This window comes from Orcinus orca, chromosome 18 (assembly GCF_937001465.1).
Source record: "Orcinus orca chromosome 18, mOrcOrc1.1, whole genome shotgun sequence".
Lineage (NCBI taxonomy): Eukaryota > Metazoa > Chordata > Mammalia > Artiodactyla > Delphinidae > Orcinus > Orcinus orca.
In genome coordinates this window covers 77,570,061-77,586,907 of record NC_064576.1, presented here as the reverse complement: position 1 = coordinate 77,586,907, position 16,847 = coordinate 77,570,061, and the positions used below count along the sequence as shown (strand labels likewise).

General features: G+C 43.9%; 1 protein-coding gene across 8 annotated transcripts in view; it reads left to right on the top strand.

Moving 5' to 3' along the window:
* IFT88 (intraflagellar transport 88) overlaps positions 1–16,847 on the top strand; it is a 75,167-nt gene that overhangs the window by 43,602 nt on the left and 14,718 nt on the right. For 2 of the 8 annotated variants that reach the window (XM_049701255.1, XM_049701252.1), the window contains 7 exons: positions 3,498–3,584; positions 5,464–5,650; positions 8,146–8,254; positions 9,625–9,775; positions 10,268–10,383; positions 12,104–12,156; positions 13,766–13,831. In XM_049701255.1, coding sequence (XP_049557212.1) covers positions 3,498–3,584; positions 5,464–5,650; positions 8,146–8,254; positions 9,625–9,775; positions 10,268–10,383; positions 12,104–12,156; positions 13,766–13,831 — 769 coding nt within the window. Of the gene's footprint in view, positions 1–3,497; positions 3,585–5,463; positions 5,651–8,145; positions 8,255–9,624; positions 9,776–10,267; positions 10,384–12,103; positions 12,157–12,752; positions 13,832–14,732; positions 15,085–16,847 lie in introns of those variants that run through there. The other 6 variants (XM_049701256.1, XR_007473171.1, XM_033409428.2 and 3 more) reach the window with 6 other exon arrangements.

The following is a 16,847-nucleotide window of genomic DNA, read 5'->3' as shown; positions in this document are numbered from 1 at the left end:
AATATTCTTTGTTCCGTTTGCCTATATACAATTTTAATATCAGTTATTTTACTGATGTTTTAAAAATGTAACTTCTGGGCTTCCCTGGTGGCGCAGTGGTTGAGAGTCCGCCTGCTGATGCGGGCGACGCGGGTTCGTGCCCCGGTCCGGGAGGATCCTGCGTGCCGCGGAGCGGCTGGGCCCGTGAGCCATGGCCACTGGGCCTGCGCGTCCGGAGCCTGCGCTCCGCAATGGGAGAGGCCGCAACAGTGAGGGGCCTGCGTACCGGAAAAAAAAAAAAAAAGTAACTTCTGCTTTCTTTTACATCGCTGCTTTTACTTTGTGTTTCTTTTGTTGTGTATTGTAAGTATGACGAGGTAGGTATAACAGTCTCAGTTTGGAAGGAACACTTTTAGGTTAAAAAGGATTGGATTGACGTAACTCATAACGATCATTGATTAAGATGCTTTATTTATTTATTTATTTTTGGCTGCATTGGGTCTTCATTGCTGCACGCGGGCTTTCTCTAGTTGCGGCGAGCGGGGGCTACTCTTCCATGCGGTGCACCGGCTTCTCATTGCGGTGGCTTCTCTTGTTGCGGAGCGTGGGCTCTAGGCGTGCGGGCTTTAGTAGTTGTGGCGCGCAAGCTCTAGAGCGCAGGCTCAGTAGTTGTGGTACACGAGCTTAGTTGCTCCGCGGCACGTGGGATCTTCCCGGACCGGGGCTCGAACCCATGTACCCTGTGTTGGCAGGCGGATTCTTAACCACTGTGCCACCAGGGAAGCCCGAAGATGCTTCACTTACAACTTGGCGTAATGTTGTAAATGTTTTTCAAAAAAAAATGCTGAAATTGGAATCTCAGAGTATGGTTTTTTGTGGTGATAGTGTTGTTTTGTAGCAGAGAAAGAACTCCACTAAAGCCACAGGTGGATGGGGTGAAGGCCAGTGGTGGTGGACAGACATACCCAGAGGAAAGCTGAAGCCCGTAGCGGACGGCATCAGCCAGGAAAGAAAACCCAAACGGAGATTTGTCTATTTTCCTAATTCTTCTTGGGGAAAAACCCCCAAACTAACTGTTTATTTTCATTATTTGTTTTGCCATTTACAACTAAATTTTATTGTGAACTTTTATCTGTTTTCTTTATAAATTGATTTACATTATTTTACTTTTAAAAACAGAAATATTAGAGATGCATTCATTGAATGTGTAAAGAACAGTATGAAAACAGCCTATTTCAAAGCCAAAAATACCTGAGAATGTTCCTTTTATTAGAATATTTAGCCTTTTCAGGATAGTTGTAGTTTAGAAGCTTAAAATTTGAAATATGTTTTTACTCTGTCCATGTTTTTAAATGAATGTTTTAAGTTCTAAATATTTTTGTTAATTCTTCTGAGTAATAGCTTTGGGTTGCATTGTTCTTTATGTATTGTTTGGATTCGTAGCAATCTTTTTTTTTTTTTACACAACTTTATTCTTTTTTTTTTTTTTAGTTAATTAATTAATTTATTTTTGGCTGTGTTGGGTCCTCATTGCTGCGTGTGGTCTTTCTTTAGTTGCGATGAGCGGGGGCTACTCTTTGTTGCAGTGTGCGGGCTTCTCATTGCGGTGGCTTCTCTTGTTGTGGGGCACGGGCTCTAGGCGCGTGGGCTTCAGTAGTTGGAGCACGCGGGCTCTAGATCACAGGCTCAGATGTGGCTCACGGGCTTAGTTGCTCTGAGGCACGTGGGACCTTCCCAGACCAGGGCTCGAACCCGTGTCCCCTGCATTGGCAGGCGGATTCTTAACCACTGCGCCACCAGGGAAGCCCCCAGGGATTCGTAGCGATCTTGTGGGGAGAATAGATTTGGTGTTAAACGTAGTCTTGAAGTATTGTTATCGATGAGCCACAGATTAACAAATATCAGAATTTTAAGATCCAGCCCCCACATTTCCTTGACTGTTAATATGAACAGCTGCTTTGAAAGCAGCGATATAAACTGATAGCGTTCTGTTTTTAAAAAATTACCATTGTGGTTAGTTTGCCTTCGGTTCTGCTTTATGGATGTCAGAAATATCAGAGAGCAGCCTTCTTCCCCTCTGCAGTCTACTTGAGTCAGAGGATTCAGTGGATATGTGAGTTATGCCTATTCACGTGCCTTATATTTCATTAATTAATTAATTATTTTTGGCCGTGCCACATGGCTTGTGGCATCTTAGTTCCCTGACCAGGGGTTGAACCCACGCCCTCAGCAGCAACAGCGTGGAGTCCTCACCACTGGACCGCCAGGGAAGTCCCCACTTGCCTTATATTTTAAATTAGCACATACATTTATAGTGACGCAATCTGAAAGTAAAGATAAAAACATCTCAATTCTTATTCAATGTGAAATGCAGCTTGTAAAGCTTAGAGGCTCGGAAGAGGAGCTGGGGGTTGGGTAGGGTTGGTGAGGTAGCTTCTGCAGGGAATCACTTCCAGGTAAGTTTTAGGAGCTTCTTGTTATGGAAGAGCCTTCCAAGAAAGAAAGTGAGAAAGGGGCTCTCAAGATGGACGGTGTGGCGTTCGGGTTTTTCTCTTCCAGAATTTACTTTGTGGGGTTATAAACTAATGGTCTAGAAACTTCCAACAGTTTTCTCTCGAGTAATCAAGACCCTTTAAGAGAGCAGTTCTTTACTGCGCTATGACCGCGTGTGCAGGTCTCCTGCCCTTGGCCGCAGGGGAGTCAAGTGCTCGGTGGCCCGGCTCAGGGCTCGGACCGCACGGCGTCCACCGGCTCAGGGTTCGGACAGCACGGCGTCCACCGGCACAGGGCTCGGACCGCACGGCGTCCACCGGCTCAGGGCTCGGACCACACGGCGTCCACCGGCACAGGGTTCGGACCACACGGCGTCTACCGACCCAGGGTTCGGACCGCACGGCGTCCACCGGCTCAGGGCTCGGACCGCACGGCGTCCACCGGCACAGGGCTCGGACCGCACGGCGTCCACCGGCGCAGGGCTCGGACCGCACGGGCGTCCAGCAGCAGCAGCTGCGGCCCCTGCAGAAGCTGAGCAGGGCTTTGCTTGGACACAGCTGCTCCCCAGGAGCCAGCGGCCAAGCATTTTCTATTCAGTAAATGTATTGTAAAGGAAGGAAGGAAAAACCACGTCTTTTTCCTGTTTCTCGTACCTCTCAGTAACTTCTAGGTGGAGAACTCATCCACCTCTCGTGCAAGGAGCCTGGCATCCCAAGTGTCCTGCCATGTCGGGGCATCTCAGACTTGCCAGGGGGTAAAAACGTGCTTTAAATTCCTCATGGCTTCAGAGTGTAGTTACATTTGGATCTGTATCAGGTCACTTTGTGACGCTCCCAGAATTGCTTTCTATCCCAGTTTTGAGAATTATTTTTCACAAGTACTGATAATCAAGTGAAATTCTCATCTGTCATCTGTTTTCCTGAACACACTAATCACCCCTCTGCATTCCCTGGTCTTGTCCCCAAACTGAAGCCTAAATGCTATCATATTACAGAGGTAATAACTGGCAGACATTTCATTTTTAGGCTGTAGAGACCTTAAAAATGTTTGAAAAAAAGGACAGTAGTGTGAAGAGTGCAGCTGCAACCAACCTCTCATTCCTGTATTATTTGGTGAGTTCTGCTTTTCATGACTACGTTGGTACTGTGGTATTTTTAGGTTGCTGCCCAAGGAGGGGCTCTGGAGAAGTGGGGTGGAGAAGGACAGCACTGGGTTGGTCTGGGGGCCGCTTGGGTGGTGCATGTGAGTGCGAGGCCATCTCAGAAGGAGGACAGAGGGAGGACCTGTGGAGCTGATCTCAGATGGGAAATCAGGGTTAGAGATAAAATGCGTGGTTGTCTCTGTAGAGGTTTAAGCTTTGATGATAGATGCCATGGACGGAATGATTGTCTCCCCAAAATTCATCTTTGAAGCCCTAACACCCAACGTGACTGTATTTGGAGGTGGGGACTTAGGGTTAGCTGAGGTCATAATCCCATGATGGGATTAGTGCCTTTATTAGAGGAGAAGGGGACCAGAGCCCTGTGCCCTGTGAGGACACAGCAAGGAGGCCATCTGCAGATGTGGACGTGGGCCCTCACCAGATACCAGGCCTGCTGATCCCCTGGTCTTCGACCTCCAGCCTCCAGAACTGTGAGAAGTAACTGTGAATTGTTGAAGCCCCGGTGTCTCCAGGGTGTGAGCAGGGCGCAGGGCTGGGGGCTGAGGAGGCCAGAGTGCAGATCCGTGGAGGAGACAGGAAAGGAACTAGCAAAGCATGACGGCTTTCGGGGGCAGGCATCGTGAGAGCAGAGAGGAGGCACAAGAGAATGAAGGCCCCCGGGTGCGGGGCGGGGGAAGGCTCAGCCAGTGCAGCCGAGCGAGGCTCAGCCCACCCTGCAGGATGGTCCGCTGGAGCAGGGCTGGGCCTTTGCACCTGCAGCCGCCTGTGTTCTCCCCCCTCCCCTCCCCCTCCCCTCCCCTCCCCTCCCCTCCCCTCCCCTCCCCTCCCTTCCCCTCCCCTCCATGTGCCGCTGCTCTGCCCTCCCAGGACCCTGAGGTCATCCCCTCACAGCTCTCCAGTCCCGTCAGCAACCCGTCACTGCTCTTCTAAGTTGTGCCTGAAGCTTAATCTAAAAGACAGTGTTACACGGTTTAGTGTTTATGACACCAGCACCCCGCTCTTAGGGAGTCCACACAGATACTTGTATGTGAATGTTCAGAGCAGTGTTATTCATGATAACCAGGAGTGGGTGGAAACAACCCAGGTGCCCGTGAACTTGGTGGAGAGGCCTGTGGGACTCGGATGCCCTCTGTGGTCCACAGCCCAGCCCGGCGTGGATCTGGGTCCTCTGCAGGAGGAAGAGCTGGACATGGGTGGGGAGCAAGGGCGAGCTGGGCGGGGGGGCGAGACTGGGAAGGGCCTTCAGAGGGTAAGGTGCCACCACACGTTCACATCCACGGCCACTGGACAAGGACCACGGGGGGATGGGAGGTGGGAAGCAGTGCCCCTCCCTCAGCCACGCCCACGAGGCACCAGCAGCTACGTTGTGAGAGGCGCGAGGCCCTCGCGGCTCAGGTGAATGCCAGCCCAGCCGCGTCCTAATTAGGCACTGGCGGTGGGGACGCAGCGGAGGCGTGGACTGTGGCAATGCGGTACCCACCGGCCATGCAGCCAGGGTGACAGGGCAGGAGGGCAGTGGGGCCTCTAGCTGTGTGGGTGCCATAGGTGTGGGGAGCTCCCACCTGCAGTCAGTGGGTGCTGGAGATGGAACTGCTGCTATGGAAGTGGTGGTGGTGTCCAGACCATGACTGCGGAGCAGTCGGTTGTAAGAAACTTCTTGACAAGTAAAACCTTTTGTGGAGTGAGTCCAGCGAGACCAAGATATGTAAACTATGTGCTTGTTTATCCTGTCTGTAATCTCAGAAAGTCCCTTTATCATGTCTGTAATCTCAGAAGAGGCAGAAGGGGTACAATGAACTTCAAATAATTTGTATATTTTTGTACTTTAGGAGAATGAATTCTCACAAGCCAGTAGCTATGCAGATTTAGCTGTGAACTCTGACAGATATAACCCGTCAGCTCTTACTAATAAAGGGAATACAGTTTTTGCAAATGGTGACTATGAGAAGGCAGCTGAATTCTATAAAGAGGCTCTAAGAAATGATTCTTCTTGTACTGAAGCACTTTATAATATTGGTAAGTGAAACAGGCAAAATTGCCTTTTTTTTTTTTTTTTTTGCTTATAAAGCTCCAATTCATTGAGAGGAAGAGTTCCCTTGCAACAAAAAGTTGAAAAGAAGACTCTTGGATTAGACTACTTTTAATGGAATTAATGACTCAGAATCTGGACGCTTGTGAGATTTGGGTAGATGTAGCCAAAATTCCCTCTAAAAAGACTTCCAGGTTCCTCCCACCGTGGTATGAGAATGTTTCCCGAATTCCTAATACTGGACATTATAATTCAACTTTTGCCAAATTGATAGGTGGGGAAAAAAATCTCATTTTCTTCCTTTTTTTTCTTTTATAAATTTATTTATGTTTGGCTGTGTTGGGTCTTTGTTGCTGCGCACAGGCTTTCTGTAGTTGCGGTGAGCGGGGGCTACTCTTCTTTGCGGTGCGTGGGCTCTAGGTGCATGGACTTCAGTAGTTGTGGCACACGGGCTCAGTAGTTGTGGCACGTGGGCTCAGTAGTTGTGGCATGCAGGCTCAGTAGTTGTGGCATGCAGGCTCAGTAGTTGTGGCACATAGGCTTAGTTGCTTCGTGACATGTGTGGGATCTTCCTGGGCCACGGCTTGAACCTGTGTCCCCTGCATTGGCAGGTGGGCTCTTAACCACTGCACCACCAGGGAAGTCCCTTCCTTTTAAAATTACAAACAATTTCAAACATTAAAAAAGAGAGAGAAAAAGCATACCTCTGTACCTACCACCTATATTTAACACATTTTTACATTGTGTTATTTTTACTTCAGATTTTGTCTTTAATAAACTGTTAAAGACCTGAAGGCTCACACCACCCCATCCCTCCCCTGCCTGTCAGAGGTCACCTGACCCCCATCGTGTCCCCCTGTCGTGCCCCCCCGGTTGTGCCCCCCCCGTCGTGCCCCCCCGTCGTGTCCCCCAGTCATGACCCCCATTGTGTGCCCCCGTCGTGGCATCCCCCCGTTGTGTCCCCCTCATCTCCCCCACCCCCACCCCATCGTGAGCTTGTGCTGTTGCAGACACATGTTGATGCAGTGCAGGCTCATGTCTTGGCTTCAGTGAAGTTTCCTCTGAAGGTTTCTTCTCCTGCTTCTTTGGTTGGCTTGTTCATGTTATCCTCTCTTTACTGTGACGATCTTTCCTCCATGTCTGATGAGCCTGGCCTTCTCCTCGTATCTAGGAGTTTGCAGCTGAGGCGGAGTGGGACCTTCAAGGCCTGCCCACTCCCCACCATGCACCGTCTGTCTCATTGTGTCCTGAGGGTGTCCAGGCAGCTGGATCTCTCCTCCCCGGGCTGGGCTGGGTGGGACGGGAGGGGCAGGGGGCATTAGCAACTCTACCTGGCACTGAGGGGTTGGGAGAAGAGGGGTGAGTATGGGGGCCTGGGGGGCACGAGGTCACTCACCAGGCCTCCGTCCGTTTGACCTCTTCATATGTTTAAATGCCTCTCTTAGTCCGTCGCTTAAGGGAGCTTTATAATTTCTTCTGTGAAACAGAATTTTTCTATTTTTTATGTAGTCAAATTTGGTTTTTGAAAATTTGTGGCTTCATTTGTTTATTGCTTTATGAAGCCCTTCCCTACCCCAAGATTACAAAATCATTTTCCTTTCATGCTTTTATAGCTTTGTTTTTCTATTTAGTTTTGAAATAAAAATTGAATTTGTTTGAAAAAGGAATAAATTCAAGAGAGGAATGTGTGGTTTTTTCGTCATGTGTAATCACTTGTCCTGGCACTGTTTATTACTTGTCCCTTAGTCCTCCTTGAGTTTGTTTATTTTTTTTTAATATTTATTTATTTATTTATTTATTCATTCATAAATTCATTCATTCTGGCTGCATCTGGTCTTAGTTGCAGCATGCATGCAGGATCTAGTTCCCCAACCAGGGATCGAACCCAGCCCCCCATCATTGGGAGCACTTTTTTTTTTTTTTTGCGGTACGCAGGCCTCTCACTGTTGTGGCCTCTCCTGTTGCGGAGCACAGGCTCCGGACGCGCAGGCTCAGCGGCCATGGCTCACAGGCCCAGCCACTCCGCGGCATGTGGGATCTTCCCGGACTGGGGCACGAACCCGTGTCCCCTGCATCAGCAGGCGGACTCTCAACCACTGTGCCACCAGGGAAGCCCGGGAGCACAGACTCTTACCCACTGGACCACCAGGGAAGTCCCAGTCCTCCCTGACTTTAACTGAATTCTGTAACCCAGCCCATTTCTGAACTGTTTGTGCTGTTCTTTCTATGTTTGTCATTCCTGCTCCCCTCAACACTTCAAAACATGCACTAAAGCTTTCATGATTTAGTGTCTACCAAACATTAGTGGAATTTCCTGCCCCTGCCTTGTTCCTTTTTTTTTTTTTTTAATTGTGTTTATCTTTATTTTCTCTTTTGGATGAATATTTACCTATATTTAAATATTCATTCTGTTACTTTGAGAAAATTACTGCCAGTACTGGTATTTATAGCTTACGTTTCTTTCTCTTCCTTCTTTGTAAAGGCCTTACCTGTAAGAAGCTAAACCGGCTTGATGAAGCTTTGGACTGTTTCCTGAAACTTCACGCAATCCTAAGAAACAGCGCCCAAGTCCTTTACCAGATAGCAAATATGTATCTTATGTGAAAAACTTAAGGACAGTTATTAATTCACTCAGTTGGTGATTGAGTACCACTTATTAAATAAGCTTAACCAGTGAATTAATTGATGGGGGTATATTTTAAAACCTGACTATCAAATTAATATGTGATGAAAATATGATTTGAGTGATCCTGTTTTAAAGAGTCATTTGCATTATAGGAGGAATTATTTAGAAGTTGCAACTATTATTAATTTTTAGACATAGTAATTGAAGTAATTGGGTATCATGTCGAGTCCACACAAGATGTTCATTGAGCATAATTTAGACCCTTTAGGGAATTCCCTGGCGGTCCAGTGGTTAGGACTCCTCGCTGTCACTGCCAGGGCCCAGATTTGATCCCGGGTCAGGGAACTTAAGATCCCACAAGCCATGTGGCACAGCCAAAAAATAATAAATAACGATAATGATGAAAAACTTTTAAGTATTGTCTCCTGTGCTTCTGGTAGGGTAGATAAAAATTTTTTGACAAAAAATGTTAATTTTAGAGCAGATAGCGGCATAGTTATTTCTTTTAGCCTCTTTGTTTTATCCAGTTCATTTCTCTGAAGGTGCCAGTGTCATGACCTGCTGGTGCCCAGTTCCTGCTCAGTTTGGATCCAGTGAAGCAGTTGTTGTGTTTGAGGCTGTTTGAATACATTTCCTTATTTTTATGTTTTTCTTATGGTATCACATTTGTCATCATTAAAAGTAGAAGGCCTTCTTTTTTTAAATAAATTTATTTATTTTTTTATTTCCGGCTGCCTTGGGTCTTGGTTGCTGCACGCAGGGTTTTCCAGTTGTGCGAGCGGGGCTGCTCTTCGTTGCGGTGCGCGGGCCTCCCACTGCTGCGGCCTCTCCCGCTGCGGAGCGCAGGCTCCGGACGCGCAGGCGCAGCGGCCACGGCTCACGGGCCCAGCCGCTCCGCGGCACGTGGGATCTTCGCGGACCAGGGCACGAGCCCGCGTCCCCTGCATCGGCAGGCGGACTCTCAACCACTGCGCCACCAGGGAAGCCCCAGGCATTTTTATTAAGGACAAATTTTGGACAAAACTTTGAATAAAACAGCACACTATTAATTCTACTAGTGTGGCAGTTGATCTTAGTGGGTAGTAATGAAGTAAAAGGAAAAGCAAGATGTGTGTGTGTGTGTATGTATATATGTGTGTCCCATATACATATATAGGGGACAGAAGTGTTATTGACCATTTTTCATCCTCATCCCTGACGAAATCCAGAGTAAACAGTATTAAGTAGCACATTAGTATAGACTAAGAAATATTTTTATGAAATGTTGGTTTTAGGTTTGCTTACTGATCAATGAATTTAGAAAAATTGTGTTATCCTTCATTGAAATTGTCTAAGATACGAGTTAATGGAAGATCCCAATCAAGCTATGGAATGGTTAATGCAGCTGATCAGTGTTGTTCCAACTGACTCCAGAGCTTTGTCTAAACTGGGAGGATTATATGACAGTGAGGGGGATAAATCCCAAGCATTCCAATATTACTATGAGGTGGGTGTGCAGTCTTGCCTTCCTTCTGCTTTTTAGCCTTTTATGAATTGTTATAAAAAAGACAGCAGGCCTTTTAATTTTTAAAAATTATAAATGCTTATTAGCTTTTAAATAAATAATTTAAAATAAAACATTTGTGGAATATAAAGTTAGTTTTTGATTATTTTAATAAAAGGTAAAATAAAAGGTACCAATGCATTTTTCTCTTGAAGGGTGATTTAATCCCTTTTGAGTCTATTGCATACTTAATTTGACTCAGATCATATATCAGTACATCAAAAAGATATTTATAGATAATTGAAAAATGTGTCAAACAAATCTTAAGTTTTCCAAATCTTATATAGTTTCAAAACTTGAACAGTACTTGTGACAGCTCATACTTTTTAAGTAAGAAATGTCACACTGTATAAATTAATCCAGCTGGTGGGGAAGATGTTGGGGAGTGAACTGTGCATTGTGACTGACGTTCTTTTGTCACACCTCCCTTTCCAGTCGTATAGGTATTTCCCGTCCAATATTGAAGTCATCGAGTGGCTTGGGGCCTATTACATCGACACCCAGTTTTGTGAAAAAGCCATTCAGTACTTTGAAAGAGCTTCTCTTATACAGTAGGTAACTGTTATGATTTTATGTTTAGTTAAATGTCTACAATCTGATAGACATACTGAGTTCATGAACAGTTATTAGTGAACATTCAGGCATCGTTTCGATTTTCTTGTGTTTCATTTGACTTGGTCTTTATTATGATAAATATATTTCCTTTTTATGCAAATGTTTTAAAAAATACCTTCAAGGTACTTTTCTCTGTGTGTTTTTCTTTTTCACATCTCAGTAAACAAGTATTATTTCTTTATCACTCAGAAAATGACTCTCTCATTCCAAAGACAAAGTTTCATTTCTGAAAGAGTCCTAATTGAAATGTTTCATTGGTCTCAGTTTGTAATTGATATACATTATATATTAAAAATCAGGACTTCCCTGGTGGCGCAGTGGTTAAGAATCCGCCTACCAATGCAGGGGACACGGGTTTGAGCCCTGGTCCGGGAAGATCCCACATGCCACGGAGCAGCTAAGCCCGTGTGCCACAACTACTGAGCCTGCACTCTAGAGCCCACGAGCCACAATTAATGAAGCCCACGTGCCACAACTACTGAAGCCCACACGCCTAGAGCCCACAAGAAAGCCACCGCAATGAGAAGCCCACGAACTGCAACGAAGAATAGCCCCCGCTCGCAGCAACTAGAGAAAGCCTGCATGCAGCAACAAAGACCCAACGCAGCCAAAATTAAATAAATTTATTTTTTTAAAAAAAGAAAGAAAGCAGGAGTAGCAATATTAACTTCAGACAGAACAGAAATCAAACTTATAAAAAAAATCAAATTCTTAAAAATGTCTTTAAATTCATATCAGAATGTTTTATACATTATTCAAAAATAATTGGGATATGTCATGTTGTGTTTTGTGTTTGGCCAAATTGAATTTTAACATTAGATATGGGGAAAGGGGAGCCGGGAGGGACAAGGTATCGGTAAGGGATTACGAGGTACAAACTACTATGTATAAAATAAATAAGATACAAGGATGTATTGTGCAGCACAGGGAATATAGCCAATATTTTATAATAACTATAAATGGAGTATAATCTATAAAAATTTTGAATCACTTTTTTTTGTACACTTGAAACTAATATTGTAAATCAACTGTACCTCAATTTGAAAAAAAATAAAAGAGAAGTGAGGAGAGCATTAAATTATTCCCTAGTCTTTTATTCCTTCAAATTTTGTTTTTCTCAGAAATTTTTAGTAGTAGTCTTTAGAAATTCTGGTCATGTTTATTTTAGAAAAGAAATTCACTTCTATTTTAAGGGAAAAAAAAGAATGAATAGATTTCTTTTTTACTTTCTTTTTAGTTGAAGTCTAATTGTTCAAACACAAGGTCAAAAATTGCCTCTTGGATACTAAATTTGCAAGCCTAAACCTAGGTTTCTAAGCCTTAGGTACTAAGTATAAGATATGGCAAAGGTAATAAAAATGGTTAAAATAGAATGCTGTGGTCTTTACGCAAACTGGCGAGGCAGTTCTTCTAAGAATGTCTAAACAAAGGTGTGAGTTAATTGAAGGGCTCTAAATTTAAATTTCCTAATATCAGTATGACAGATAATAATGAAGGAAATTGTATATATGCTGTTGTTAATAATAAAGACGACCTAATCAAATGTCAAAAAGTAATTGAAAGCTAGTACCGATATGTAGCTTAGCTTTATAAAACTGTTTGGCCATCACAGATTACTTTTGTTTCATCTCTGATTTCACATAATTTCTTTTACAGGCCTACACAAGTGAAGTGGCAGCTGATGGTAGCTAGCTGTTTTAGAAGAAGTGGTAAATGCTTTAATTTTATTCACTTTAATATATGTTGCTTGTTTCTATCTTTTAGGTAATTATGCATATAAATGTGTTCCTATTGTAGATTTATTTATTAAGATTAACTTTTGATAAGTACACATATCAAACATTATATGAAAGACACAGTGTTTACTACGTACAGTTAAAAGTTACGTTTACTAACCCGCATCCCCTGCATTGGAAGCGGGGAGTCTTAACCACTGGGCCGCCAGGGAAGTCCCATCTAGTCACCTCATTCTAAACATCCTGTGTGCTCTGCCCAATGTGTGAGCCTCTCTCACACCTGAAAAGCTGAGGAGAGCCCAGAACTGGGGCCGCAGGACTTGATTTTGTACAGCAGATGTCACTAGTCATCCTGGTTGTGTTTTCAGTGTCAGTCTTTATCTCGTCCTGTGCTGCTGGCCTGTTCTGCAGTGTCAGTGTGTTAATGGTTTGGGACTAGCCATGAAGTGAATGATACTGTTAAAATGTCAGGATTAAGCAGGAGATAAATGTTAACACTGTGGTTAAAATGTTTAGTTAAAATAACATGCTAATGTAGTTAAGTGTGAAAAATGCAGTCCCTCTTATAGAGCAACCAGATGTCCAGGAGAGCTCCCTCACCCAGGGAAGCGCGAGCTGTGACCACCGGCAGCAGTCCCCGCCATTTCTTAGGGCCCTCTGTCCACCTCCGAGAGCCCCTCAGGTGGCAGCGGGACACAGGTGCGGTGTGACCTCAGATCATTTTGCGGGTTGGTCTCTAATGTTACTGTGTTTCCTGTTGGCGGAAAGACCTCTCTGTATACACATTTCATTTACGTCAGGGTGAGTCCGAGTTGCCTGCGCGCGTGTAGTGCCTGTCCTGTGACGTGTGTGTGTGGGGGGGGGGCCAGGGGAAGAGCGGCCACCTTAGCCGGCCCGGCCGCGCTCTGGGTGCTCCGCTCTCCGTCTTGTTCAGCCTCCACCCTGACGCCGAGGCCGGCGGGCCACCCCCTTGTGCAGGAGGCCCAGACGTAAGGGCATAACTCTTTCCTGAGATTTTAGCAAAGGTCTTTGATCCAAAATTCTTTTTTCCTATTCTTTGCTGCCATGTGAAGCTAAATTATTTTATTACAAAACAAAATGCTTTCTGTAAACTTTTTAATGTTTGAATATAAAAACTGCAAAACAAGTTATTTTTCATCTTTTCCAAGTGAATAACATTGAAATTAATGTTATTACTTCATTTTAAGAAGTAGAACTAAGTTTCAACCATTTACTTCCGCTCTGCGCCTTTTTCAGATTTATTTTGTCTGTACATTTTCTTCCAGAAGTTATATTGAGGGACCTCCCTGGCGGTCCAGGTATTAGGACTCCACACTTCCACCGCATGGGGCACAGGTTTGATCCCTGGTCGGGAACTAAGATCCCACATGCTGCACAGCCAAAACAAACAAAAAGCAGAAGTTATATTGGGAATGGCTGTTTATGCCTGTGGCAAACATGGAAGTCATCCTTCTAAACCAATGAAATGGTGCCAGAATATTGAATTTAAATTAGTATTTTGCTGAGCCCTGTTCATTTCTATAATCTGCTAGTATGTTTGTTTTTCCTCTTTCACTTATAGGTAACTACCAAAAAGCATTAGATACTTACAAAGATATTCACAGAAAATTTCCAGAAAATGTTGAATGTAAGTGAGACTACATTTTGTAACTTTGAAAGTATAGGTTCTCACATTTTATGTCCTAATATATAATAATTACCTTTGCTACAGTAATTGCATACATAGATACCAACCTATAATTTGTGGTACATGTTTAAATATGTGGTTATAGGATCAGAAAATTTGACTATGCAAGTACACATTTTTATAGAATTTAATTCTTGACGGATTTAAATATACCACTGAATTCTCTTCAGTAGTAAACAGATCTATATTTCAAAGCTTTATGAAATTTTAAGAATAAATTTTGGTTTATTATTTTTTAAAGTTCATAAACTGGTATTTTATAGAAAAGGCATTTTATTTATTTAAAAAAATTCTTTTTTATAAATTTATTTATTTTATCTTTGGCTGCATTGGGTCTTCGTTGCTGCAGGCGGGCTTTCTGTAGTTGCGGCGAGCGGGGGCTACTCTTCGTTGTGGTGTGCGGGATTCTCATTGCAGTGGCTTCTCGTTGCGGAGCACAGCCTCTAGGCGCGCAGGCTTCAGTAGTTGTGGCACGTGGGTTCAGTAGTTGTGGCTCGCAGGCTCTACAGTGAAGGCTCAGTAGTTGTGGCGCACGGGCTTCGTTGCTCCGCGGCATGTGGGATCTTCCCAGGCCAGGGATCGAACCCATCTCCCCTACATTGGCAGGCGGATTCTTAACCACTGTGCCAGCAGGGAAGCCCTAGAAAAGGCATTTTAAACCATCCATTTAATTATAACTTTTTGAGACTGAAAAAATACCTTTAGAGTTTATGATAATAGAACGTTAATAATCTTGCTGATACTGGTAGCAAATTAATTTTAAAACATTATGTATATGTAACTTATTTCCCTTTTATAAAGTTGGCTTTGTATAAAATATTCATTTCTTCCAATCTTATTGCACAGTGGATTTGATGCAACCTGAAGTAACAGTGTTACAGTAACAGCAACAAGATCAGGATCCGGAAAAGTACAAAATAACCATATTCATAGGTCTCATATTCTCACTAAACTATATATGGCCCCAGTAGCTTTGTGACTAAAGGAAAAAGGGAAGATACAGTGGGTTTTATAATCTTTACTATTTATAAGAAAATAAAAAGTAATTCCTTGGGAAGAAGAAAATCCTTTCAACTCTTACTTCAGTTGTGTTGAGACACAGAGGAGAGTAGATAAAAGGTCACTGGAAGACGTCATAACTCCTAGCTTTACTAACATCCCTCCAACAAATAAAATAATGTGTTTGAAAAGTCCGTTTTGAATGTTGTCCTTCAATGACCATGCACACAAAACACATTTCAGTAAAAACAGATCTTTTCTGGGCCACGTTTTCAGTGGCGCAGCCTGATCCAGGGGTTAGATGTGCTGCATGTTCCTTCAGTAATATTTTTCTCAATTTGACTTTTGTGAAAGCAGAGAGCTCAGAATTATGGCCTTTGGTAAGAGCCTAGGGGCGAGGAGTTTTGTAATGCTGGTCACATGTGGGTCCATTAGCTCACAGCAGTTTCCGATTGCCAGTCAGAAAACAGGATACATGGGAATTACTTGTAAAACTTGTAAAAATTACAAGTCTATAGCCCAATCTACAGAGATTCTCATTCAGGTTTGCAGTGGACCCAGATATCTGATTTTTCCTATTTTTTTTCTTATCTATTTATTTTCCTCTTTCTTTTTTAACAGCTTTTAATGTGATTCTTAACTTCAGTCACATTGGGGAACTGATACTTTAAAGATTAAATGAGAGCAGTAATAGCTTTTGGGGAATGGAAACCCAACAGTCTGCTGGGCAGAGTTTCTCAGCTTCGGCAGCACTGACATTTGGGATCAGATAATCCTGTGCTGTGGGGCCATCCTGTGGATTCTAGAATGTTCTAGCAACATCCCTGCCCTCCACCCACTGGGTGCCAGGAGCACACCTCTTGTTATGACATTGTCAGGTGTCCCCTGGGGATGCAGCTGCTGCCGGTTGAGGACCACTGCAGTAGCTGCAGCACCTCCGCACCGGACAGCAAAGAGAGCATCTCCAAGCAAGGCCACTTTTCTTTCTTTAGAGAGAGTTTAAGATTCACTGTAAAACTTGAATGATTGGGACTTCCCTGGTGGTGCAGTGGTTAAGAATCCACCTGCCAGTGCAGGGGACACGGGTTTGAGCCCTGGTCCGGGAAGATCCCACATGCTGCAGAGCAACTAAGCCTCTGTGCCACAACTACTGAGCCTGTGCTCTAGAGCCCATGAGCCACAACTACTAAACCTGTGCTCTAGGGTCCGCGAGTCACAACTACTGAGCCCGCGCGCCTAGAGCCCGTGCTCCGCAACAAGAGAAGCCACCGCAATGAGAAGCCTGTGCACCACAATGAAGAGTAGCCCCTGCTTGCTGCAACTAGAGAAAGCCTGCGTGCAGCAACGAAGACCCAACGCAGACAAAAATAAATAAATAATTTATTTTTTTGAAAAAGTGTTTAAAAAAAAAAGTTGAGTGATTATCTGTGCCGTGGGGAATGTCCAAGGTACTTTGGCCTGTTTAATTTTCAAAACAGGTGTAATCAGTAGTCTGCCTTATGGTAGCATAGGAAAAACACTTGCACTCATGTAAGGTCTCACTTTGAGCAGAGTACTTTTCTGATGAACCCAAAGGGTGATTTTGTCTTAAAATACATTCTTCTGTTATCAAAAATTGACCTGTAGTCGAGTATTATTTGTAGAAAATATAAATTACCTTCTTACTGTGCATTATCAGGGTAAATGTATACATAGGCAATTTACGCAGTAGTAATGTGTGACATTTTAGATTATTTTAGTACCATTACTTTTGTAATACATTAATGGTCATGAATTAGTCACTAACTTACAAACTCTTATGGGGTGACTGCAGTGCTGGTACACAGCACTGTTCCCGCCCTGTGGGTGTGGCAGAAAACAAGACAGACCAAAATCCTGGCCTCATGGAGCTTGGATTCTAGTGGGAAGAAAAAGACAATAAACAAGTATATAGTATGTCAGGAGTCGTAACTGGTAT